Consider the following 26893-nt stretch of genomic DNA (forward strand, 5'->3'; position numbering starts at 1 on the left):
AAAACCAGAAAAAATGTGCGGATGACAGTGTTTCTGTCCTCGTGGGTTGCTATTCCAGTGCTGTGCAATGGCTGCTGGTTTGTTGTGACCCATGTTTCATGGTTTGTTGTGACCCACGTTTCATGGTTTGTTGTGGCCCAGGTGCTGTTCCATTTCCTGGGAGCGCTCATGGAGCTGATGTTTAGTTCTGAGTGAAGAAAGGGGTCAGAAACCCACCGTTAACATCAGTATAACTTGACATGTAAAGCAGATAATAATTTTTTGTCCCTGGTATTATCTGCATCTTCAGGTAATTAGAAATTGCTCATCTTTGGGTTGCACTGTAAGTATCCTGTTGTAAGGCAGATCTCACATCATGGCAGGTAAGTCTCTTTCCACAGTCCCTAGTATAAGTTTAGCATTAATAATAGAGGACTCTGTACAACGGTGATAAATGAATATTTATTTATAGATATATTACTATGAGATGGCTTTGGTGTCACTTGCCAAAGACTGCTTCCTTTTCTGTTTTCATGGCATTCCGTGCAAGCAACGGAAGATAATATTTAATGGTGACTGGGATTGTGAAGTCAACAATTTCTGTTTTACAATAAGAAAAAGAAACAATTTCTTTTAACTTAGAACATGAACAGTGGGAGGTGTCAGTTTGCTTTCTACGAGAGAAAAACACCTCATACCGGTCTATATGCAGCAAGCCTGGCTATGTGTAGGAATGCCACCTATAAATCTTTAGCTCAGTTGTTGCACTGGTTTTGGTACCAACAGTAAGCTGTGTGGTGCTTAGCTGCTGGCTGGGGTGCAACCGTGGAGCCAGAAGACACTCAGAGTCAAGGACCATGAAGCCAAATGGGATACAGCCATCACATGCATTTCAAAACCTTGTTTTGTTTCCCATGCTGACTCTATGGGTCATTTCCTTCTGGTGCCCCAAGATTTCCATTTGTGGCTTAACTGTTTTGAGCTGCTCTCTTGTCATTTCCCTGTGGGGCGGGAGGATACACAATGCATAGTCAGCAATCCCAGGTATTACAGAGATTTGTAGTTGGAAAGCCAGACATTTACATTGAAGCATGGTCAGGGATCCAGCTAGGAAAGCTTAAGGCTCTCTGTATAATCATAGACTGGTTTGGGTTGGAAGTGATCTTAAAGATCATCTATTTCCAACTTTCCTGCCATGAGCAGGGACACCTTCAGAGTTAAATGTCTCAAAATGAAGTGCAGGAAAGCTGTTGACCCCCACTGTGCATTGTCAAGCACCTGGAAGAGAAAAAGCGCTGAATCCAAAACAATGCTTCATCACACAGGGCAATGCCGAGAAGCGCTCAGTTGTGGGTCTGCCCTATCTGTGCAGAAAGGCCTCACTCTCATCAAACCTCCCCTGAAAACTGCTCATGGATTGTAAGAGTGGGATTAGGGCTGTGTCTGCTTCAGGTTGCTCACTGCTGTTTTCTGGGCATCAACGCTCGCTCTGCGTGAAGCTGTGACCACTTGAGCAGATGAGGTCACTTCTCACCAGACAGGACACCCACTGAAGAGCTGATCCCATTGAAGTACAGCAAACCTGTCACCAGGGCTTACTGCAGTCGCTTGGGTGAGATCAGATCTTCACAGATTTGTACCTGACAGACACAACGCTAAAGCTCTGTTCTGGGGCCTATAATGCTTTGCAGGGCTCAGTTTTTCCATGCAGTAATGGCTTTAGTTATACCCACAATGACTTTAGTCTCACAAATGCCAAGGTGTTGCCCCAGGCTCATACAAGTGTTACAGGGCAGGAATGGGGCAATAGTCATGGTGATAACAGCAAGCTTTGAAATTATACATCTTGGCAGGACACTACCAGTGTATGGTTTCATGTGAGCAGCACAGATGTATTAGGTTTGGCATTGTAGTACATGGGTTTTTTCTTGGTGTTAGCTGACCACATATACAGCAGTACCAGAAGTGGAGTTCTGTATTGCTGTATGGGTGCTCAGTTTCCTATGTTTAGTTGCATGTGATGTACCAAGAGGTGCATGATGGAAACAGTGGCCTTATCATTTATTCTCAATCCCACGTGGCTCTCCCTCTTGAAGCTGTGATACAACAGTCTTAAGACTATGGTCAAAGCTGGGGTCAAGTCACTGAGGACAGAAGGACAAAATTCAAGTTAATATCAGAGCCCTTAGAGATGATTGCCCCTTTTGCAGGTACGTCTACAGCTACAAGAATTGCAAATACTGTAGAAGGTCCCATTCCCTTTGTCTCCAAACTTCAGCAGCATTGGTGGCCCTTAACACCTGCAGTGTGCTACACCTTGGTTATGTCATGACTTGATCTCTGGCTGGCTGGGATTCTTGGCTTTGGTTCATCTTGGACCTCATTGACGTACAGGTGGGGAACAGAGATGGAAATTCTTGAAATTCCTTAGCTGCAAAGTAATAGCAAAATGCATCCAAACAGCAGTTAGAATTTGCTAAGCATGCACAGATATGAAGACAGGCTCTAACTTCCGAGAGCAGAGAACAAGCTCCAGCAACACTCACTGCAAAAAGCGAGAGTAGGGCAATGTAGAAGGGTGAAAAACATACAATGAACACGCACAGATTCACAGAAATAATGCAGATTGCTTTCTGGATTAATTTTGTCTCATGAGAGCTCGTGACCGTCTTCTTCTTGAGATATCTGATAACTTGTACTGAACAAAAAGTCACAATCACTAGGGGAATAAAATAGATAAATATGACAAACATTAACAATAGATAACTAGGTTGAGCGGATTGCTTCCGAAAGCAGAATTTTTCCTTTTTGTCATGAAATTGTGGATGAAAGTAGGAATAAATCATTAGTATTATCCAAAGAACCCCACAGATAGAAGCTGATCTCAGTGGGGATCGAAGAATCTTTGCTTTTAGAGGGAACTTGATTTCAATGCATCGATCAGTTGCAATCAGGGTGATGATAAGGATGCTCATAGACATATTTGTAAAGCAGATGTTCTGTATGGTAAAACACAGGTTGTCTATGGGATGCTCGTACCTGGTAAAATACATCAAGAAAGGCAGAGCAAAGAGCATGCAACTGTCTGCAACTATGAGGTTGATCATGTACACCCTGGACTCGGTCCATCTCTTGAGTTTGCAGCAGAAGACCCAGAAGGCAATCATGTTCAGTGGGATCCCCAAGGAGAGCACTGGGATGTAGACTGTAAGTTGGAACAGTGCAATGCCATTCTGCATGTCGTCGTCTTCGGTGCAGTTCTCCGTGTTGGGTTGCATCTGCAAGAAAAGGGGGCAGGCATGAGACTGAGCTTGGGGCAGGTTGTCTGGGCTGGATCCTGCTGCAGTGCCATGCTCTCATGGCTCTGTGGCTGCTCATGCCCCTGCACTGCAGATGTAGGCTCATCAGCACCGTCTACCCCTCAGCTATCAAAGCAGCTCAGCAGCAGCTAACACAAAACCACAAAGGCAATTGTCTCTTGCAGCTATTACAGGGTTAGCCCTGCCTTGTCCTCCATCCAGTCCTAGTTTGCACAGCTTGACTAATAGCAAAGGGTCTGGAAAGCAGAATGATCATCTCTGTGGTCCCCTATCTTTGCTGCTGCTGTAGTCATCTGAGAGCCACTGGCTTTAAGGCAGCCCAAAGCAGAGCTGGGCAGCATTCCCCCTTTGTCCCCAAGGCCCTTGCTTTGCTGCTGAAGCCACCCTTTGCTCTGGGTGTTGCCAGGCTTGTGAAACTCAAAAGACTTTAGTCCTTCCAGATCTGGGAGTAGCTCAGGTGGCTTTATATACTCCTGGGGTGGTGGGAATGCTGCTGCAGGCTGCTGGGTGCAGACAGGTGAATGCTGTGGGCAGGCTGTGTCCAACCATGGCAGCAGAGAATCAGCCAGGTTGGAAGAGACCTTTAAGCTCATCCAGTCGAAACGTTCCCCAGCACTGCCAAGGCCACCACTAAACCATGGCACTGAAGACCTCGTCCACACAGTGTGTGAACGCTCGCAGGGACGGTGTCTCCAGCACTGCCCTGGGCAGCCTGTTCCAATGCCTGGGCACCCTTTGGGGAAGGAATTGTTCCTGATCTCCAGTCTAAACCTTCCCTGGTGCAGCTTGAAGCCGTTTCCTCTTGACCTATTGCATATTCCTTGGGAGTAGAGCCCAGCCCCCTCCTGGCTCCATCCTCCTTTCAGGCAGTTGTAGGGAGCAATAAGGACCCCCTGAGCCTTCTCTTCTCCAGACTAAACCCCCCAGGTCCCTCAGCCGTTCCTCATCACTCTTGTGCTCCAGGCCCTCCACCAGCTCCTTTGCCCTTCTCTGGCCCCGCTCCAGCACCTCAATGTCTCTCTTGTAGTGAGGGGCCCAGAATTGAACATGGGATTTGAGGTGCAACCTCACCAGTGCAGCGGTCGATCACTGCCCTGGCTCTGCTGGACACACTATTGCTGATACAGGCCAGGATGCTCTTGACCTTCTTGGCTGCCTGGGCACAAGCTGGCTCATATCATGCTGTCACAAAACCACTCCTCTCTCTGCAGGATGCTGGGGAGGAATTGTTCAGCAGAAGTACCACCAGCCCCAGCAGACAACAGATCTCCAAAGAGAGAAAGGAATGTGCGCACGTGTCTGATCTCAACCTTCAAAGACAGGAAACCAAAATGTTGCTAGAGCAGAAAACACAAATCCAAGAACTCAGACTATCTCCTGGTATTCCTTTAGATATTCAGGGCATCTGCTACCATCAATGAGGCTGTGGAAGATGAATCACATTCAGACTGCAGTTTGTAAAAGAAATGTTTACACCAAGGCAGGTAGAGAAAACACCCAGAATCTTAAAATCTCTTACAAATACATTGCCTTATAAGTCAGCAGCTTGTAAACATCAACTTAATAGTTAAATTGTAGTGAAAATGCCCAATTGCATGAACTATGTGAACTGGTTTTAGTGTCGGAGACTGGGAGATGGATCTGGCAACCACAGAGGAAAGCACAGCACCTGCCCTAGTACCAGAACTGATGTGTCATTACTGAACCACAGAGATATGGTCATTTTTTGGTTGGAATTTATGGAGGAACTAATATACAGCTGGTGTCCTGGCTCTTTTGGGCTTTCAGCCTCACAGGTCCTTGGCTGCATTGTGGTACCCCCTACCTTGCAGCTGTTCCCTGCCAGCCTCCTGTGGGTATCCCACAGTGAAAAAGTCACTTTCTGCATGCAGAGCACTGCTTCAAGGAGCAGCTGAGCCCTGTGTGACCCCATCAAACCCCCTATGTAAGCACAGAGCCGGCAGTGGTTCCCAATGTAACGTGCTGCAGCGTGCCTGGAACTGGGTATCTCCATGCGTGCAGACAGGAACTGGTGTCAAAGCAAAGCTAGGGATGAAGACCCCCCTGCATGACACAGGCGTCTGCAAAGTAGGAGGACACCAAAGCACCTGTGTGCAGGTGAGGACTGAATTAGAATGGTTTGGGCTGGACGGGACATTAAAGCTCACCCAGTTCCAACCCCCTGCCATGGGCAGGGACACCTTCCACTAGACCAGGTTGCTCCAAGCCCCGTCCAGCTTGGCTTTAAACACTGCCAGGGATGGGGCAGCCACAGCTTCTCTGGGCATCCCTGTGCCAGGGCCTCAGCACCCTCACAGGAAAGAACTTCTGCCTAGCACCTAATCTAAATCTCCCCTCTGTCAGATGAAAGCCATTCTCTGCTTGTCCTGTCACTACAGGCCCTTGTCAAAAGCCCCTCTCCCAATTTCTTGTAGGTACTAGATAGCTGCTCTAAGGTTTCCCTGGAGCCTTCTCTTCTCCAGGCTGATTCTCTCAGCCTGTCTTCATAGAAGAGGTTTGTTACAATAATCTTCAGTCTCATGCATGTATGTTAACAATCAGGCTAGTGCTTCTATTATGAGGTGAGAAAGCACACCCGAAAGTATGCATTGAGCAAAGCACACACCGGTGTGGGAAGAAGTAAAAGCCATTACCTGCTGCTTGTGGGGCCGTCAGGGTGGTTTAATCCTCTGAAAGGTTGCAGCGAGGATGCAGGTGTTGTGGCAGGAGAGAGGATGAGCCAGGGCCGTGGGTACCACTGCAGTATGCTACTCCATGCAGGGCACAGCTGCCTCAGAGCCTGCTGCCGGCAGCTGAAACACAGCAATGAGCTCTTGTTCCCTTAAAGCGCTCCACTTATTACCTACTTTTTGGGACAGTCGAGTCTTTGGTGCCCTCTGCTGTTCTGCTCGCATCAGCTGGATGCTTCACCGTCACCCCTACCCACCCAGCCTGTGCTCCCCAACTCGCCTCACAAAAACCCCAGCAATTAAAATTTAATGTTTTCAGTAGTGGAAAAACAAATACTTTCTGAACTAAAACCCATAATGGTTGTAAATTGCCCTTCTGGCAGCAAAAGGGGGCACAGCAGGGCTTGGCAGCCTCCGGTGTGGTTGCAGAGTGTGTGCAGTGGGGGGCTGACAGCCTTTCTGAGGGGACAAGTCAGTGCTTGTGCACCCTATGACAGTGAGAGCAGGGTGAGAGGTCCCAGCGTGCTTCTCTTCAGTGTCTTTACAAGAAGGGTGACACACTTTATGGGCTGGATCGTCCTCTGTGAAGCAGTCAGGTGTGTAACACTGCTCATCAGCATCAGTGCAAAGCCCAAGCTGGTAATGACAGTCACTGGTCGGAGATACTGGTGAGGCAGTGCGCATGCTATTGGGACCCTTAGAAACTTGTTTAAGAGTATGCCCCAGTGGGACTTTCCAGTCATTTTGATGGGTTTTGTTGTCTCTTGGCTGCAGCAGTTGCAGTCCTATCTGTGAGAGCCAGGCTCTAGCTTCCTCAGGATTTGTGCCATTAGTTCATGTCTTCTGAACTCACAGTTCCATAGGTGACAACAGCAGATGGAGCAGCAGCCATGGGCTCCCTGAAGGCAGATGCAGATCGCATGCATGGGTGGCAAAGGTCTAGACAGAGTTGAGAGTGCTTCCTCCGGGGTGTGAGCAGTAGCCCATTGGGGAGGTGTCTGTGTCAGGGCTCAGCCCTGATACCTCCTGGAATTTGTACCTTTATGGCACCGGGTAAGTCCTGCTTTCATCCTTCACATCTATATGATGCATTGACTTGAAGACGAAGGGCAGTCACCAGAGTCTAGGCTGTTTTGCAGGGCCATGTACTTAATAATATGCTGTTACTGCCTGAACACTCCCTGCTGCCCTCCAAAGGAATATGAAAGAAATAAACTGTATTATTTTAATAATGCAAACAACCTGAAACACACGATGAGGTAAAACACAATACATTCTTTTTGTATGTGTTGACAACAAGGATCAGTAGACTTTAGCTGCAAAATGAACTAAAATGGAGAGACATACATGGGTCTCTTGTAAGAGTAACTTCTTGTTAGGAGTAGATCTTGTAAGAGTAACTAGAGGGTGGAATGGAGACAAGTTAACAACCAGTGATTTCATACACCCTTTTACAAGGCCCTGTGAAATTAAGAGAAGCATTGGGTATAAATTGCAATTAACTTAGAAATGCTAAACCTAACAAAGATCTTGCGCTATCCCTGGAGACATTCAAGGCCAGGCTTCTGGGCCTTGAAATCTAGTTTAAGATTTCTCTGCTCATTGCAGGGGGGTGGACTGGGTGAGCTTTGAAGGTCCTTTCCAACTAAAACCATTCTATGACTCATCATTTCTCTATTTATCCTCTCCCCAGGATGCTGGGGAGGAATTGCTCAACAAAAGTACCACCAGCGTTTGATATGCAAACATTTTTGTGCTCTTTACCTCTTACAATAATAAACACAAATAGTCACAATAGTGTCTGTACCAGACAGTTTAATCACAGCAATGTGCTCAGCATCCAGAAAGAGAAGGTGTTAGGTACCAGAAGTCCTTGGGGACTTTTATTACTGGAAACGGGATCCTTGCCAAAATCTGCAAACTGTATGTAGAGAAAAGACAAGATAAATTGATTCTTAGGACAGGATCGTGCCAGACTTATAATTTTCAAGAATCTTTTTTGATTTCAACCTAGCAGCAGATCAACTTAATATGTGAATTTGTTGAAAAATGAAGAATGGAGGGGGCTGGGTAAAATAGGTGACACTTTAAGCTATAGGAGCCTCTGCAGAAAACAAATTTCTATTGGCAGTCAAGGTAACAACCATAAACAGGTGGTCGGAGGGGAAAATTACTTTTTGCTGTAACACAGATCATATATAGATGACTGATTTCTTTTTCAAATTCAAGCCCAAAAGGGTTGTTTATACGTATATTCAGCATCTGACCTAGCTCTTGAAGAGATGAGGAATGGTGGCTGAAGGGCTCTCAATGTTTCTTGGCAAGGAGTACAGGGTAACAATCAGTGTAAGTAGAAATAGTTCAGAATGTTGCTAACAAAAGCAAAGCTGTTCCTTCAGGTAATTTGTAATGCTTGCCCTCTTAGGTGCCATCAGAAAGTTTTTCTTACAGTGCTTTATATGTCAGCTGTGAAGCCGCTTTGGATACCCATTACTTTCCTTTACTTGGGATGTGCTAGAAGTACCTGCGTCTATAGAAATCTAGGGACTGTGTGTTTGCATGAATAACGAATGTCCTGCAATGTGGGCTCAGCTTCTTTAATGCGTCAGATCCTTATGCAGATAACTGTCCTCTGTAAATGGTCTGGAAATCATGCTGATGTAAACAAAAGCTTCAGAATGTAATGTGTTAGCTTACATAGCTTCTTCCAAATCTAGAGACAATAAGCAGAAAGTATCTCCACTTATTGTCCTATTGATTAGTATAGATATTACCAAAGGGACTCTTTCAACATACTTTCAGCATACTCAGTTTCAGTGATTTAGTGCTCAACTGTGGCAGCTAGGTTTGTACTTCCATTACCTACCACTCCTAAGTGGTTTTTATCCTGTACTGCATTTGCCTTGAGTTGTTTAACTTTCCAGATCATGCAAAATCTCCATGGGTTCAACACAGTACAGTTTATACTAAGAGGAAAGTAATTGTGTGAAATGTATAAGATCCTCCTACCATTATTTTCCCTGAGGACTTGGACTTTCAGTGGTGCTACACTGACAACATTTCTCTAGCTTTGACTTTCCTTTTGAGTCTCCTTTTAGTTGTGTTATTTGCTAAACTAATGTAATGTGCTGCCTTAAATGGACTTTCCCATTTAATTTTAATGAGTGGAAAAGAGATAATTGTCCTTGATCTGTTCTGCTACTGCTCATCAGGCTTGCTTTGCAGGATCGTGGGTTTCTTGGAGAGTCCCACATAGACAAACCCCATAATAGTGAAGGAAATGGTAGTTGTGTGAATTTGACCTATCTCCTGCAGAAGTGTCTTAACTGATGGGTTCTTTTACTCTAAAATCAGTATTTGAATATTGCTCTAACATTGTTATAAAGCCATGATTTGATGCAAGCGTTATGGACCATATGGATGTGTGACTGCTGATATTACTCAGCTGCACGTAATATATATATTATATATTTATATATTTATATATTATATATAAATATATATTTTACATATATATGAAATATATTTCTGTAATATATTAAATATATTTATGTAATTTTTATATATTATGTAACTATATAAGTAGAAATTAAACATATCCTGGGGTTTTCTTATTTATTTTTAATTTGGAAACCTGAATTTTACCTTCTACCTTTTATCTATAGATAAAGCTTTTAAAGTAACATCATTCAGTGAGCTCCTTATTTGTTTTTCTCTAAGAAAGCCGTACAAACCAAAGCAGTACAAACCTTCAGTACAAACTATATAAGCAGGTGAAATGTTGCCCCTGAACTGTACTTAAAGTATTACAATCCTAATATAAATAAATCTAAGTATTTACATATAAAAATATACATAAACACTAATAATAACCTGGATGTATTGCAAAACTGTCATAAATGCCACTTAAATTCACCTGAAGAAGGGTTTGCCTCCTAGAGCACACTTAAAAAGTCTAACAGAGCTTTTTATGTTAAACCAAACAAGTCAGGCACCTTCCAAATGCAGCATCTGCCGAGCTAATAATTACCTAAAGGCAGAGATGGTACATATGTTTCAACATATGACTGCCCTCTTAGCAAACTAACATTTCCTATGAACATCTATAGAATATAACTTGATGAAACTACACTAAGCAGATTTTTTTATTTAAAAAAAGAAAGCATAATTACCTTTAAAATGTATGTTATTTGATATGTCTGCATTTTGAGACGGAAATAGCTAGCTCTGCTCCTTAGCAACTCCAGTAAAGGTGTCCATGTACAATCAGTGTTTATTTCATACAGTTCTTGGGCTGCAGCTCTCCACGTCTGCAAAGCATGGGGGTAGTAATAACAATCAGTACAGCAGAACCATTAGTAAGATTTCATCACAAGATCAACAGTCGGACTCCCCACATGACACTACTTAAAACACAGCAGTTAAATAGTAGTTTTATCCTGTCTTTTTGATCAGTCTCTCTCTGCTTGCTCGTAGCATATGAGGAAGTTGGTGTTCGCCTCCAAAAATCAGTGAGAAAGTTTTTCTCCATTTGGAACTACAAGTTGCCTTCCCTTTCCCATACTGATTTGTCACCTTCCCAACATTTCACACTGATCCTCCAGTGCCAAATCAGTCCTGTTCTCCTACTTCCGTTTGCCCATTATCCAAATAATATGCCATTAATTGCAACTATTGCCAAAACATCACACCAGCCATCAGCTACACAGAATCATAGAATCACCTGGGTTGGAAAAGACCTTTAAGATTGTCAAGTCCAACCATTACCCGAGTACTGCCGGATCTACCACTAAACCATGTCACTGAGGGCCTCATCTACATGGTTTTTGAACACTTTCAGCAACAGTGATTCCACCACTTCCCTGGGAAACCCATTCCAACACCTGACTACGCGTATAGCCTCTGTTCATCCCATCTCACCCCTGCTTTTCCTGTTGCACAAGAAAATGGCAAGGATTATATTTTCTCTGAAGTATTTGGCTTGTATATGAAATAAAGCCCTCTCTGCCTCCTTCAAAGCTCTGGGGGAAAAAACAAACAGCAGTGAAACAGGTAGCAATGCACACTGCCACAAGCCCTCTCACGCTGTGGGACACTGCAAAACCCATAAGGACTGCAGTCAGTCAGTCCATGCCACCAGCTCCATCGGCCTTTCATACAGTCGTAGAATGGTGCATGTTGGAAGGGACCTTAAAGCTCATACAGCTCCAAACCCTGCCACAAGGCAGGGACACCTTCCACTAGACCAGGCTGGCCAAGCCCCGTCAAGCCTGGCCATGAGCACTGCCAGGGATGGGGCAGGCACAGCTTTCCTGGGCACCCTGTGCCAGCGCCTCAGCACCCTCACAGGGAAGAACGTCTGCTTAAGAGCTCATCTCATCTCCACTCTCTCTCAGGTTCAAGCCATTCCCCTTGGCCTGTCCCTACAGGCCCTTGTCCCAAGCCCCTCTCCAGGTTTTCTGCAGCCCCTTTAGGCACTGGAGCTGCTCTGAGGTCTCCCCTTAAGGAGCCTTCTCTTCTCCAGGCTCTTAGCCAGCAAGATGTCACTGACTCCCTCAGCCCATCTCTGTGGGGAGCCGGACATTGTTTCCCTGAGCACCTGAGAGTCCCTGTGCACAATGACAGACTACACGTGTCCCAGCAGGCAGCGACCCGGGCCTTTGCCCACCCGTCCCAGGCCTGCTCCTTGCTGCGCCGTGCTAGCAGGCACGGGTGCAGGCGCCCCTCACGGAACAGAGGGCAGTGTAGACACCGAGACCTCTGTGGGAGCCTGATGGCAGGCCCCTGGGCACGGAGACAGCGGCTATAGGCGCCGCTTCCCTTCACCTCCCTGCCGGGAGCTGCCCCCAGAGGCGGGGACCTGGCTCGGGGAGCTCAGAGCTCGCTGCCTTCTCCCACCCCGGCAGCGGCCCGGGCTGCCCGCACCCCGGCACACTCGGCCTGGTTCGAGCGACGAGGCCAGGCCCGGCCAGAGCTCGGCGCTCTCGGCTGCTCAGGCCCGAGGGCCCCGGGCCAGGACAGCCCAGCCGGAGCGGAGAAGAACGGGGCGGGCTCGGCTGGTCCAAGCCGGGCGGCCCGGCCGGGCCCCTCTGCGGCGCGCCTGTCAGCTTGAGAGGGTGGCGGCCCCTGCAGGCCGCGCTAGGGCGGACACCCGGAGCACCGGCAGCCGGCGCCGCAGCCCGGCGGTGTCAGTGCCACGGTGTCCGCCGGGAAGCGAGAGGCAAGAGCCGGCGGCCGCCCGCCCTCCCTCCCGATCCCCGCGGCCAGGCCCCCGTATGCAGCCCTCACCCTGGAGCGGCGGCGGCGGCGGATCGAGGAGCTCTCGCGGTCGTCCCGGCAGCGGCTGCTGCAGTCGCGGGACAGGATGTTCTCCAAGTTCACCTCCATCCTGCAGCACGCCGTGGAGGCGGTAAGGCCGCCGGCGGGCTGAGCCACGCCGCGCCGGGGATGCAAGCGGGGCCTAGCAGACGAGCGGGCGGAGCTGGCAGGCTCGGTCCGCTCTCTCAGCGCGGCGCCCCTTCACCCGAGGCCTGCTGCCGGCGAGGGGCCCCACCGGGCCCGCATATCCGCCGGCAGCCGCGGCACTGCCGAGCCCGGCTCGCCCGTGCCGCGGGGCTGGGAGGCGGACGCCGAGCTCGGCGGGCGGGCCGCGGCCGGCGGCGGGCCCTGGGAGGGGAGCGGAGCTGCCTCAGCGCCGGCTGCAGCCGGCCCGGAGATGGAGGGAGCGGAGGGACCAGGCGCTGCCCGGAGCGCTGCGACCCCGGCACAGCCCCTTCGGGCATCGTGAGCCCCTGGGCTGTCAGCGCCGGTAACGTGCCTTGCCCGTAGGCCCCGGTGCCCTCGGCCTGTCCGCTTTCAGCGAAACGAGAGTGAAGTTGAATTCAGGAAACTTCTCCGGATTCTGTTGTTGTTGTGGCCAGCAGACAATAGTCGCCGTGTCCGGTGCATTTGTGTGATGTTGTCACTTCCAAAACGACGTTTTCAGCCTTGGTTTCTGGTTTTTAACTGGGTGTGGAGGGAAAGGAGGGCCAGGGGACCTGCGGTTGTGTGCGGTCGGTTCGATTTCACCGTGTAAACACACACATCGGTGCCCATCGCGGGGCTGGGGAGAGGGGAGCAGTGGGGCCTGTCTCTGAAGCTGCCATTTCTGTAGGCCCCGTTCAGCTGCTTGGTTCTCAGGACTCGTTTTGGGTCTGCACGGGTTGGTTTTGTTTGCTTTTAGGTTAGGTGAGGTCCTGGTGGTAATATCTGTGGCTTCCAGCACCTTTCTCTTTAAGCTAACACATCCAGGAGGCTGAGGTTGAAGAGGTGCATCTTTGTCTGGGTGCAAAAAACTGCCAGTGAAATACTGTTGTCAGTGAGGGTGGAAAGTGTTGATGGAAAATGGTTCAAATGGTTGAGAAAGGGGCACCGTTTGTGCATTAATGTACCCCTTGATGCTGCAGATACTTGAGTGTATGCATTATGTGTGTGCATGGAGTTCTGGGCCTTTAGCAGGACTACTCAGGTTTAGAAGTTAGGCTTATAATAATTAATTGCGGGCTCCTACATTGCTCTTTTAGTGGTGGAGTGGCAGTTGGAAAGAAATGCTTGAAATAACGATGAAATGGCCTGAAAATTCTCTGTGACCACATATGAATGCCTTCAATAGACAGTGCTTTCATTGGAGGAAAAACAGAAAATAGCCCCTCCCTGACTAAAGAAACCTTGTTAGTCTTGTGAGCTGTGCCACAATTTGTATGAGTAGAGAGATTCAGGCGTGGAAAAGAAGTTCTTCTTTCAGACCCACCAATTCAAGATATCTAATCAAAGTCATTTCTAGAAGAACATTTACATTATTGATGTGTACAAAAAGAACTGCATTTATATGAGATCCATAAAAAAACTGGGAAACATGAATGAGTTGAACGGAAAAGGGCAAGAATGGAGATGGTAGGGACTAGATGATCTTTTTTTTAATCAGAAAACCCCAATACCTCCCCACCCGAAGAAAAACAGACACAGATGGAGAACATCATTTGGCAAGTGACTGCTAGCAAACAACATGCTCTGTGTCCTTGCTTGAGTCTGGTGTCCCTTTTAGAATCACCTTACCCTGCTAACACCACTGTGAGGGAGCTCCTGCTGATAAGTACTGCACTGCATTGCATTTGCAGGGTTGTGACACACCAAGCACCACATGCTAGGAGTAAATCATGGAATCACAAAAGCAAGAGGATATTAAGAATGTGTCTTACTTCACCTAGGAAGTTTGACCCACTAATTCAAAGCCAGAACTGATAAATACAAACTTTTCAACAGTTCTGTGGCTGTATGTGACTTTAAAACATTGTTTTTATTATCTCACAAAAAGTATGTGGGCTACGTAGCTTTGCTACTCTGAAAATGAAAACTGGTGTAAATCCTAAATATTAGATAAGCTCAGCTTGATGCTGCCTGCTGTTCTCAGAACCTAGAGAATTCAGAGCATCGTTTTTACTTGCTGTTACAGCTGCAGAACAAGTGTAGCTTGTGCAGCCTCATGTGGACTCTTTCAGCCCTGAATATCGTCATCAGAACTGGTAACTAAGATATAAATTCTCCTAGGTTTTGGGTGCCTACTTCTGGGAGGAATTCATTTGCAGCTGAAGAGTTTTGAGCTGGGCTGGGCAATTAAATACACTTGGAGTGCCTAGTCTTAGCTTTCATTGGTAGGACTAATTCAAATCAGAATGGTTTGGGTAGACTTTCTTTCCTGTCATTTCTCCTACACATCACTTATGTAATGCTCCTGTCCTGCCTCAGGGCCCACAGGCCTGCAGACTTCAGAGAGATGTATTCAGGTAAGAGTTCCTATGTTACTAGATAATCTTTGTTATCTTACCCTCAACATGCCATCTCATTGAACTATGACTAGGAGTTCCAAAGGTTGACAGTCTTAATACACACAGGAGTATTTGCCTTTCACTTGCTGTGAGTGTGCCGCTCTTTGACTGCCTTCATGACAGGACTATAATGAAGCAAACATAAAGGATCATTTGCTTTTCAGTAAGAGTTTTCTTACCTTGAATAACTCAAAACTTTCAGTCTTTTCTGCCTAAAATCCCCAAGAGTGTGAAATCATATTCCCATTTTCACTACAACTGAATCCTAATTTTTGCCACCTCTTTTCCTGTGTCAGTCCTGCCAGTATTTTAGATACTTTTACCCTTTTGGGAATTCTCTGCAGCATCCAGATGAGCAAGCACTCTGTCAGGTATCCTCCTGACAGAGGCATCCTTAATGTGGGTAGGGTGAGAATGGTGGAGGGAACTGCTGTCTTTGTTCTGTTACCTTACTTCAGGGCAGAATAGAAATGTTGTTGCTGTGTGGGGTTAATATTAATGAATCTGTGACAGTTTATATATGGCTTGTCCCCAAGATGTTTTCTCTTTGCTATGCATTTCTAGTATACTTTTATCCTAGATGTATTCCAGAGTGCTACATTGTCAGCAACATACAAAATGTAGTGTACACTAACAAAGCACCAAGTTAGACTTACTATTTCTCTTACCTTGTACTCTTCACTCATGTTTCCCTAGACAAAATAGCTCGTCTGTAGAGTGGTCACTCAGTGTTCAAAGGACTTTTGTCTCTGATTTGGGCTTTCAGGAGATGTTTTGTCTTAACAGTCAACTCAGCAGGATGGGTTTATGCTGTGTATCTTGAGCAGGAAAAGTGTGATTTTTGGTTGCTTTGAACTTTGCAATTTGTTGTCAAACAAGATTGTATTACTCTTGGGATTGGGGAATGAATTTAGATTTTAGTGCCTGCTGCACATTTTTGGGACCACTCTCTACCAACCTATTATTTCACTGTGTCTCTTACACTGGCACTTTAATATGCTTTTTAGTAGCATATTTTCTGTCCATATTTTGAGGCAAAACTGAAAGAAACTGAGTCACTTGCTACAGGCACAGCTCCGAAATCATTAACTGCATAGCTACTCAGAACAATGCTTCTTTTTGAACCCACTTTATTTGATGTAATGACCTCACATTACCGATAGTTTTAACAAATCTGATGACAAAATCTAACGCATGGTTCGCAAGCGTGTGCAGTCTTAATTTTATATGCAAAGGCAGTGATCATTATAAGCTCTATGCATTCATCAACTGAAGAAATAAAGTAAACCTTCAAGCATTAGTCCTTTTTCGGACTTTCCATCAGGGTAGACATTCATGCTAGTGAGATAGTAAGATCAAGTGACTACTGTAGTTTTCCTTGTTTCTGTTAAGGGATTGTGAATGCAGTTCCCCTTGATTTCTCTTTGACCAAGTTTCTGCTTTCATTTTTACTCTGGCATCTGACCAGACATTACCTGTTATTCTTTTACACAGCGTTTTCTTTACTTGGCCAGAAGATACTAAGGGATATCACCAGCTTCCGTTGTTTCCATTCTTTTCAGTACTGAGTTGCACTTCAGAAAACCATACATGGAGCATATGACAATGATTTTTACATGCACAAAAGAATTGCTGTTAAGCACTAAATATGTATACGTTTCTTTGCTCTTGACATTATTTTTTTCCCTGCCTAAACACAAATTCTGTATACTTTTAAAAACAATGTGGAATTGTATTTTGGACAGATTTTATAACAAGCAGACTATAGTCCTGGTCAAAGATCTGTAGTTGTCCTGAGAACAGCGCTTTTCCTGGAAGGAGTGGGGTTTGACCATTAATAATGTATTGTCACCAGAATGATAAGGCAGTATGTGTTAAGTTTAGCTTCTAAATGAAAACACTCACTTGTTCACTCCCAGGGAGCTCAACTGCTAGATTTGGGGACCAGATGGAAGAGCTAATCAGTGTCTGCTCAAATGGGCTGGTTTTCAGTAGTGTTCGGTGAGGTTCGTCTATTTGATGTACAAGACCTACACTTCCGTCTTTAAGATCTTAAGTTTTTTCCCCTGAGGAGGAGAATTTCATTTTGAGGTGAGGAATCAATAGCTCAGAATTAGTAAGAATATAGAATCAAGGGAATCATAGAATGGTTTGGGTTGGGAGGGACCTTAAAGATCATATAGTTCCAGCCCCCTGCTGGGGGCAGGGACACCTTCCACTAGACCAGGTAATGTATGTAATTACATCAAAATTGATTAATAAAACTGAGAAATAACTGCACTTTTAAGTTAATTCCTTCAAATTAGACAAATAGCAGGAATTAATAGCCTCAGCAGTGGATTTTGTTTTACTTCAGAATCCTTAGAAAGGCATGTGTACTTTTACAAAAGAGTGATTCTTCAGATTGGCAGCTGTAAGATGTATTTCATCTCAGCTGGTAACTAATAATTCATCCTAAAATAGAAACTACAGCTTCATCCTAGAATTACCTGCCCTAGTAGGGTTAAAGCACGTCAACCAAGTGTTTACGCTTACATTTTTCTAATGCTTCCTAGTGTTGGGCTTTGTTTGTCTATAAGCTCCTATCTTAGTCTTGGCCTTTACCCTGATTTTGTGTTTGAATTACTAATTCAAGAGGATCGGGGGAGGGTGGGTTCATTTTTTGTCAGTAGAACGTTTGTCAGACTAATACACAGCATTGCTGCAGTTATATTTCTGTTACATATTACCTGGATTAGCTGTTCTGTAAAAAGCAGATTTATACTAGGTCCATCTGCAGTGGGAAGAGGAATTTGAGGGTGAAGGTTATTTTAGCTGAAAAAGTAAAGAAAGTAAAGTAAACAAGTAAAAAGTAAACAATCTTTTTCTACATTGTTAGGAGTCGCTAAGTCTGGTAGCCCAATGCAAGCACAGCTCCGTGTCACCAGGTCCAATTGGTGGCAATATATATCATATATTGCAAATATATCATACATTGCCAGTCATATATTCCCAATAGGCATTCAGGTACACATGCACACACATGCTAATGGTGTCTCTAATATCTGTCTTGAAGTCCTTGATCAGAGAAGACCCTGTGAAATCACTGAGTGTTTTAATTAAAGAGGGCAAGACCTGTCCCTGAATTAGGTTTTCATGTCTGAGAGGAGTCCCTGGAGGCATTTGTTGGGAGGGAGATTGTCTGTATCCACAGTTCTCCCCTGCAGTGGATGAATTATTGACAGTGCTGAGAAGTGAAATCCTTTTCCTGGCACTGCTCAGAGCCACTAAATTCCATCTTGAGGCAGATGAGGCTAGACGAAGTGGAGAGGAAAATCACATCAGTCAAGGATAAATCTTTAATGTTATCTATCATGTGTTACTTTGGAAATAGAGTTGCCTGAAAGCCCTGGTATTCCTCAAAAGTGGTTTCTGTGCTATTCATCAGCCAGAGTGGAGTTTTTGGTGTAGTTTTATTACAGAAATCTGCAAAATGATCGTTGCATTGCTTGAAATACTCATCTGCAGCAGCAAGTGTGACATACGAAGCATGACACAAAATATATTCTCAGTCTTCAGTTTGTTGAGTTATTCCTGTGAATTTCAATAACTTTGTAAACTTCATTGTAAAACAGACTAGTTTTGTGCAGTGTGTGGTATCCTGATGCTTACTCTGTGGTAGCTGGGTGCGCTAAATTGGTGTTTTCAGTGCCCAGCTGTGGAAGTATGGAAGATGCAGTGAGTCCACAGACTGTCAGGGAATGGATAAGCAATGTCCATTTGATCTTGTTACCATTTGTAAAGGCACATTTCCACACAGGATGCAGGTGTAGTTTAGTTACCAAGCGCCACTGCTTCTTTAAAGTCTTGCATTTCAAAGTCCTGTGTGCAAAAGGTCATTAACAATTAGCATTCTACTTTCTTATCTTGGCAGGGCATGCTGTTCCTGTACTTGGGTTTATGACTTTACCAAGATAAATTTAAGTGTCATTCAATTTAAGGAAAAGACTGATGTGGAAAACTTCCAAAATACAGCACTACCCAGTGAAGAGTATACAGATGCTTGAGCCCCATGCTCCTGTTTGTCCGAGAACTAAGGCAGCTCAGTACTTTTTAGGCACTATGAGGAGTCACTAGAGGAATTCGTAGTTATTAATCTCAAGTGTGGTATCTGTAGCTTCTGGGGGGAAACTTTTTCACTGTGAGGGTGGCTGAGCTCTGCACAGGTTCCCAGAGAGCTTGTGGAATCTCAGTTTGTTGAGATATTCAAAAGCTGTGGGGCATGGTCCTGAGCAGCTGGTTCTAGGTGAGGCTGCTTCAACAGGGGGTTGACCAAGATGACCTCTAGAGCTCCCTTCCAACCTCAGCCACTCTGTGACTCTGTGAAGGACTGAACTCCATAGCTTGTCTGGCTGGTCCAACTCCTTATCCTTCTAGAATGGACACACCAACTTATGCATGGGATTCTTTCTGCTTGCCGATAGGTTTCATTGTTGCCATCATGTCAAGTGATAATCCTTTATCTTAGTATTGCCTATGAAAAAATTACTTGATGGTAAAAAATAAGCCTCAAGCAAGTAGGGTTAAGCCTCAGTAACAACAGACCCTCACATGATCTGTAGCTTGGGGTGGGTTTTCCCTCCAGGATTCCTGATTTTACCCGCTCTGAACATTTCATATTGTGGTTGCAAATTCACTGTTTGCCTCAGCTTTGGAGAGCAGACTGGTTAGATTATCATGGTCGTGGTGTAGTAGTTGTGCCTGTGGCGTAATGAGCCATGGGGCACCCAGTTCTCGAGCTTGGTAAGGAATCACAGAATCACAGAATCCCAAGGGTTGGAAGGGACCTAAAAAGATCATCTAGTCCAACCCCCCTGCAAGAGCAGGGTAACCTACAGTACATCACACAGGAACTTGTCCAGGCGGGCCTTGAATATCTCCAGTGTAGGAGACTCCACAACTCCCCTGGGCAACCTGTTCCAGTGCTCTGTCACTCTTACAGTAAAGAAGTTCTTCCTGATGTTAACGTGGAACTTCCTATGTTCCAGTTTACACCCATTGCCCCTTGTCCTATCACTGGATATCACTGAAAAAAGCCTAACTCCATCATCCTGACACCTACCCTTCACATATTTGTAAACATTGATGAGGTCACCCCTCAGTCTCCTCTTTTGCAAGCTAAAGAGACCCAGCTCCCTCAGCCTCTCCTCATAAGGGAGATGTTCCACTCCCTTAATCATCTTTGTGGCTCTGCGCTGGACTCCTTCAAGCAATTCCCTGTCCTTCTTGAACAGAGGGGCCCAGAACTGGACGCAATATTCCAGATGCGGCCTCACCAAGGCTGAGTAGAGGGGGAGGAGAACCTCTCTTGACCTACTAACCACTCCCTTTCTAATGCACCCTAAGATGCCATTTGCCTTCTTGGCCACAAGAGCACATTGCTGGCTCATGGTCATCCTCCTATCCACCAGGACCCCCAGGTCCCTTTCCCCTTCACTACTTTCCAGCAGGTCAACCCCCAACCTGTACTGGTACATGGGGTTGTTCTTCCCCAGATGCAAGACTCTACACTTGCCCTTGTTAAATTTCATCAAGTTTCTCCCCGCCCAACTCTCCAGCCTGTCCAGGTCTCTCTGAATGGCAGCACAGTCCTCTGGTGTGTCAGCCACTCCTCCCAGTTTTGTGTCATCAGCAAACTTGCTGAGGGTGCACTCAGTTCCCTCATCCAGGTCATTGATGAAAATATTAAACAGCACCGGTCCCAGCACCGACCCCTGAGGAACTCCACTAGTCACAGACCTCCAGCTAGATTCTGCGCCATTGACCACAACTCTCTGCCTTCTTCCTTTCAACCAGTTCTCGATCCACCTCACTACTTGATCGTCAAGCCCACACTTCCTTAGCTTATCTATGAGGATGCTGTGGGAGACAGTATCAAATGCCTTACTGAAATCAAGAAAAACTACATCTACCGCTCTACCATCATCCCTCCACCTAGTCACTTCCTCATAGAAGGCTATAAGGTTGGTCATACATGACTTCCCCCTCATAAAACCATGTTGGCTGTTCTTAATGACCCCCTCATCCTTGATATGCCTAGTGATGGAGTCAAGAATAAGTTGTTCCATCATCTTTCCAGGGATGGAGGTAAGGCTGACCGGTCTATAATTACCCGGGTCCTCCTTCTTGCCCTTCTTATAGATTGGTGTGACCTTTGCCATCCGCCAATCCTCAGGCACCTCGCCCATTTCCCACGACTTACCAAAGATGATGGAAAGTGGCCTAGCAATGACCTCCGCCAGCTCCCTCAGCACCCGTGGGTGCATTCCATCCGGACCCATCGATTTACAGATGTCCAGATTGCATAGCTGATCCCTAACCCAATCCTCATCTACCAAAGCAAACTCCTCCTTTGTCCTGACTCCTTCTGGGGCTATAGAAATCTGGGGCCCTCGGGGAGAGTCTGCAGGAGTAAAGACAGAGGCAAAGAAGGCATTCAGCACCTCTGCCTTCTTTATATCCTCTGTCTCCAGGGTACCCACTTCGTTCAGCAGTGGGCCTATATTGCGTCTTGTGTTAGTTTTATTTGCTATGTATTTGAAGAAGCCCTTTCTATTGTCTTTAACCCGACTAGCAAGATTGAGTTCCAAGGAGGCCTTAGCTGTCCTAATTGCCTCCCTACATCCTCTAACAACTGTCCTATATTCCTCCCAAGCGGCCAGCCCCTCCTTACATAATCCATAGATTCTCCTTTTCCACTTAAGTTTGCCCAGCAGCTCCTTGTTTAACCACGCCGGTCTCCTAGATCCCTTACTTGACTTCCTACTCATTGGGACGCTCCGATCCTGAGCTTGGAAGAAGCGGTCCTTGAATGCTAACCAACTATCTTGAGCCCCTTTACCGCCTAGTACACTTTCCCATGAGACTTCCCTTAGCAGTTGACTGAGGAGGCCAAAGTTGGCCCTTCGGAAATCCAGAACTGTGGCTTTGCTAGGTATTCTATTCCTCCCACACAGGATCCTAAACTCCACCATCTCATGGTCACTGCAGCCAAGGCTGCCATTGACCGTCACCACTTCGACCAAACCCTCCTTGTTGGCGAGTACTAAATCTAGCAGCGCTGCTCCCCTAGTTGGTACGTCCACCATTTGCATTAAAAAATTATCATCAATGCACTCGAGGAACCTCCTAGACTGTGAATGACTGGCTGTGTGAGTCTTCCAGCAAATATCGGGGTAATTAAAGTCCCCCACGACGACTAAGGCATGTAGTCGCGAGGCTACTTCCAGTTGCCTGTAGAAAGCCTCATCAACTCCTTCGTCCTGATCAGGAGGTCTGTAATAGACCCCCACAACTGTATCACCCGTGCCAGTCAGCCCCTTGATTCGTACCCACAGACATTCCACTTGCTCCTCATCCGACCCCGGACAGAACTCAATACATTCTAGTTGCTCTCTCACATAAAGAGCAACTCCACCACCTCGCTTTGCTGACCTATCTTTCCTAAAAAGGACATAGCCATCCATGACCACATTCCAGTCATGTGAACTGTCCCACCATGTCTCTGTAATCGCCACTAGATCATAACCTTTAGCCCGCACACAGACTTCTAACTCCTCCTGTTTATTCCCCATGCTGCGTGCATTGGTGTACAGGCATTTCAGGGAGCCAGTCCTAGTACCCTTTTTCCCCTGCGGGACAGGGTCTAAAGAGCTATCCTTTCCCACAAGTGAAACAAGAGATTGGTAGTCCTCCTTAGCCCGCCATCCTTCAATCCCTAGCATGTTCCTCTTAGGCTTGTCCCCAACAGGCCCAGTTAAATCCCCTCCCCCCTTCATAACTAGTTTAAAGCCCTGTCAATAAGCCCTGCTAACTCCTGCCCCAAAACCCTTTTTTTTCTCTGGGACTGGTGTATCCCGCCTGTCACCAGCAAACCAGGTGTCCCATACAGCAGCCCGTGACTGAAAAACCCAAACCCCTGCCTTTGGCACCAGTCACGTAGCCATACATTAACCTGCAGAGTCTTCTTATATATCCCTTCACCCTCGCTTGCAACAGGTATGGAGGCAAACACCACTTGCGCTCCAGACCCTTTAACCAGCCGTCCCAGGGCCCTGTAGTCTCTCTTCATTGCCCTTACGTTCCTCGTAATAATTTCGTCACTGCCAACCTGAAAAACCAGCAGTGGGTAGTAGTCAGACGGCTGCACCAGTTCAGAGAGCTTCTTTTTAACATCTCTAATCCGAGCCCCAGGCAGGCAGCAGACCTCCCTGTGGGGTGGATCCGGTCGACAAATGGGCCCTTCTGTTCCCCTCAGAAGGGAGTCACCCACCACAATTACTCTTCTTTTCTTCTTGGTTGGGGAAGTTCTGAGGTATGTGGGTGAGTGACTAGCCCTGGGTGACTCACTAGATAGATTTGCCTCACCATCTCCATTCACCTGGCCCTGAATTTCCAAGACCTCGTACCTGTTATTCAAGGGCAACTGGGAGGGAGGAAGGGATTGTGAGGGTTTTTGCTTACCTCTCCGAGGAGGAACCTCCCTCCATCCATCCTTGTCCATTAAGCTCTCTCCTTCTGTCTGATGGTAGGAGGGAAGGGGATCCATAGCTTGTTGAACCACTTCCCTCTGCCCTTGCCTTAGGGTGTGGTTCCACCAATCTATTTCACTTTCACACTCTCTAATGGCTCTCAACCTTTCTACCTCCTCCCTCAGTTCAGCCACCTGCCTGAGCAGGTCATTTATTTGCTCACAGCGAACACAAGCAGTGTCACTGGCTCCCTCCAATACAAGTGCCAGGCTCAGGCATTCGCTGCAGCCAGAGACCTGCACAGCTGCATGTCTGCAGGAAGGCTCAGTCTGGATACCCACATTAGTACTCACTACAGCTTTCGACCGTGTTGTAACCATGATCTATCTGGTCAATCAATCTGTCTACGTCCCTCAGCACTCCTTCCCCCTCCTGTACTCCAGGCGAGTCCTCTCGATGAGGCGGTTGGAACGCTTCCCTGCCCGCTCGCCTGCCCGCGCGAACTGCCGAAGGAGCAGTGCTGATGCTGACTGGGTGGGAAGCCGTGTTTTGTGTTGTTCCTGGATGCCAGTCACACCCCACTGGCCCTTCCAAATTCATCCGGAAAAGAAGAAACTTCCTTTTCTGTCAGAAATTAAATAAGAAACGTTTTTGTTAAAAAAACTCACAAGCTCTGGGGGTGGGCCTGGTGAATAGTTGTGGTTAACAGGAAAAAAAAGCATGTCAAAAACTCTATGAAGCAGCTAATTGGTATTTTTAAGGGAGCACAGGGAAAGAGGAGAACAGAGCATACAGAAAAGGAAGATGGCGTCAAAAGCAAATGTAAAAGAACATGATTTTTTTCCTTACAGGACAAAACTCTGCGATGTAAACAATTCACACCTACATTTCTAGTGTTGTTTTACTGCATGAGCAATTGCTTTCGTTGCTTCAAATATTGTCCAGTCATAGAGACATCACAGATTATTACTGATGTTCACAAGCTAGGCAGTATGAGATGGGGCTCATGCCATGAATAATGTATATAATCCTTGTTAAAGGCGGAAGAGCACAGAGTAAAAATTATAGCGCTAGTCTGCAGCAGTTTGCTTCCAAGTATAAGATAACATTCAATTTAATCTCTGAGGATGTATGTTTATTTCATTCCTAACTGGTTTTTGTTTGTTGTTTGTTCTTTTTTCCCCATAGCTCGCACCTTCGCTTCCATTACAAGAGGATTTTGTTTACCACTGGAAAGCAATCACCCATTACTACATAGAGACATCAGGTAAAAGAAAACATTCTGGTTTGTCTCTTTACTGGGAAAAATGTAATTCCCAGTTTCTGTGTTGTTGAAAAGATTAAGTGATACTAAAATGAAGCATGTCTTCTATCAAAATACCAACAACAACAACTAGTAATTAAAAATATTGTGTACCTCCATTCACGCCTTAAAAATGAGGCATGAAAAATGATAGAGGGAAGGTCTTCTTTCCTGAGTACCATGTAGAGAATTGTACCTTTCCATGCCTGATCCAATTTCTGTCTTCATATATTCTGTTTAAACTAAACAGACAACTACAGAAATGTAGTCCCTGCTGTTAACCTTTTTATTGTTCTGCATCAGGGATTTTCTTTTTTTTTTTTTTTTTTTCCCAAAAGTTTAACAAAAGTGATTTTGTGATCATAGATTTTAGAAGACATAAATTCTGAGTGCTCAATATTAGGTCTTTTTTCCTCAGTGTCTTGTCTTTGTGAAAGGTATTTTGATAACATAGCTCTGAAAAGTGAATTTATGAGCAGATTTAGAACAGATTCTGTTAAAACTTACCCAGATCTTATTCTGCTCTTCTAAAAAACCCAGTGGGTATTCAGATGAAATATGACTGTAGATGCTTTATCTTAAACTTTGCCCCAATTTCTTGCAACAGTGTACAACATTTAAATGTTAAATGTTTGGTTCTAGTTACTACACTATTAAGGTGAATGTTACCGTGCTTTCCTCAAGCTTATTAGTTCTGTATTTCTGCTAGAGTAGCTATTGAATCTGCATTTGTGGGACTGTTTGTGGGACTGGTGATCTTGTTTATGTTGGTATTTACTCTTAGAAGCTGAAACTTGACCCTTGGTTCTAAATACCCTTCTTTCGGAACACTATGTGATGTCCCCTAAGGTAGAAATTACAGGATGGTAAGGGAAAACCGATACTTGTGATTACGTAATGTGGAATAAAAGCTAACCTCTCTCTACCACACTTTCAGAAGTGTTGTGAAAAACAAGTTGCTGTTCAGTGGATATATTTTTGTCCTCTGCAATGGGAGCAGAATTATGCCTAGGACATTTAAGCAAAACACTGTAGGCTAACTGGAAGTTGTGGTAGAGATCACAATCACACTGACACGGCTGTTTTCCTTTGTGATCTTGTTGCCATTTGCATGCAAGTGGCAGTTATTTTTAGGTTATTGCATAAGAAGTAGTAACAATTTCCCTTGTGGGATAGTTGTTCAAGTAGAACTGAGCTGAAAAAAATACATAGGAAAATCTCCATGGGTGCGTGTGCTTTGCAACATATTAGTGCCAGCTCCCACTGTCAGGAGCATATAAATCCACAGAAGTTTCATGACTTCACCATGATAATATCAGTCATACCCATTCCTTCATAAAAGTTTGACAGAATGCTGCTTTAATGCAGAAAGTATCAAAAACAGTTTTAAAAGTAAAGAATAAATAGCATAGAGTTTGGGTTTTCTTTGTTGTTATCATTAGAAAAACCATTTATTTAATTACATAGTTTGTAAAGGAAGTGGTCAGCTGCAGATTATCTGGTTTTGGAGGCTCTTTATAGATTTTTAGAATACTATGTGAAGAGGCAGAGAGGAAGTTACCAAGACAAGGGTGGATATTAACCCGAAGATTGAGAGTAGAACCTTTCCCTCCCTAAGTTTGGTTTCTGCATACGAAAGTTTTCCTTTTTGACTGTGTAATTAATGCATGTTTTGAAATTCAGCATTTCATCTTCTCCCCATTGCAAGGTTAGATACCTGCCTAATGAGTGTTCCAGTTTACATTTCCTGATATGGTTCCGAAACTTCAATGTAAGACATGTAAAAAAGCTTGCATATTCTGTAGAAGATTCTTTAATGAGTGGTCATGTTTTTAAATCTTACATTTGGAACTGAACTTGAGAAAAGTGAGGACAACAGTTTAATCATTCTTAATTGCACATCTCTTCTATTTAGATGACAAAGCTCCTGTGACCGATACCAATATTCCTTCTCACTTGGAACAGATGTTGGATATTCTAGTTCAAGAAGAAAATGAGAGGGAATCGGGTGAAACAGGACCATGTATGGAATATTTGCTGCATCACAAGATTTTGGAGACACTCTACACATTAGGAAAAGCTGATGTATGTATTTCTCAGCAGAGCACTTTATTTTTTGTATGAGCTCCTAATTGTGATAGAGACTGAAGTTCTACAGTAGGTGGTAGTGTGGGACACTGAACTATAGCAAATAGTTGTTTGCTTGTGTTACCACCATATTATGAAT

General features: G+C 45.3%; 2 protein-coding genes and 1 long non-coding RNA gene across 5 annotated transcripts in view; 1 reads left to right on the forward strand and 2 right to left on the reverse strand.

The window, feature by feature from the left end:
• Positions 1-430: 430 nt before the first annotated feature.
• Positions 431-7409, reverse strand: LOC136010712 (G-protein coupled receptor 35-like). The gene is made up of 2 exons (XM_065672326.1): positions 5954-7409; positions 431-3257 (listed from the first exon to the last, which is right to left on the reverse strand). Exon 2 carries the CDS (start codon positions 3255-3257, stop codon positions 2301-2303), a length of 957 nt encoding a protein of 318 aa, XP_065528398.1. The 5' UTR covers positions 5954-7409; the 3' UTR covers positions 431-2300.
• A 312-nt stretch (positions 7410-7721) lies between these two features.
• LOC136010713 (uncharacterized) lies at positions 7722-12781 on the reverse strand. The gene is made up of 3 exons (XR_010610973.1): positions 12278-12781; positions 10162-10299; positions 7722-7910 (listed from the first exon to the last, which is right to left on the reverse strand). It is a non-coding gene; the product is annotated as an uncharacterized LOC136010713 (long non-coding RNA).
• FHIP2A (FHF complex subunit HOOK interacting protein 2A) overlaps positions 12213-26893 on the forward strand; it is a 41665-nt gene continuing 26984 nt past the window's right edge. For all 3 annotated transcript variants that reach the window (XR_010610972.1, XM_065672323.1, XM_065672324.1), the window contains exons 1-3: positions 12213-12398; positions 24552-24630; positions 26582-26751. Coding sequence is in view for 2 of the 3 variants with exons in the window: in XM_065672323.1 (XP_065528395.1) it covers positions 12354-12398; positions 24552-24630; positions 26582-26751 (294 nt within the window). In the remaining variant the exon portion in view is untranslated. The remainder of the gene's footprint in view (positions 12399-24551; positions 24631-26581; positions 26752-26893) is intronic.

Source organism: Lathamus discolor, chromosome 3 (assembly GCF_037157495.1).
Source record: "Lathamus discolor isolate bLatDis1 chromosome 3, bLatDis1.hap1, whole genome shotgun sequence".
Taxonomy (NCBI): Eukaryota; Metazoa; Chordata; class Aves; order Psittaciformes; family Psittacidae; genus Lathamus; species Lathamus discolor.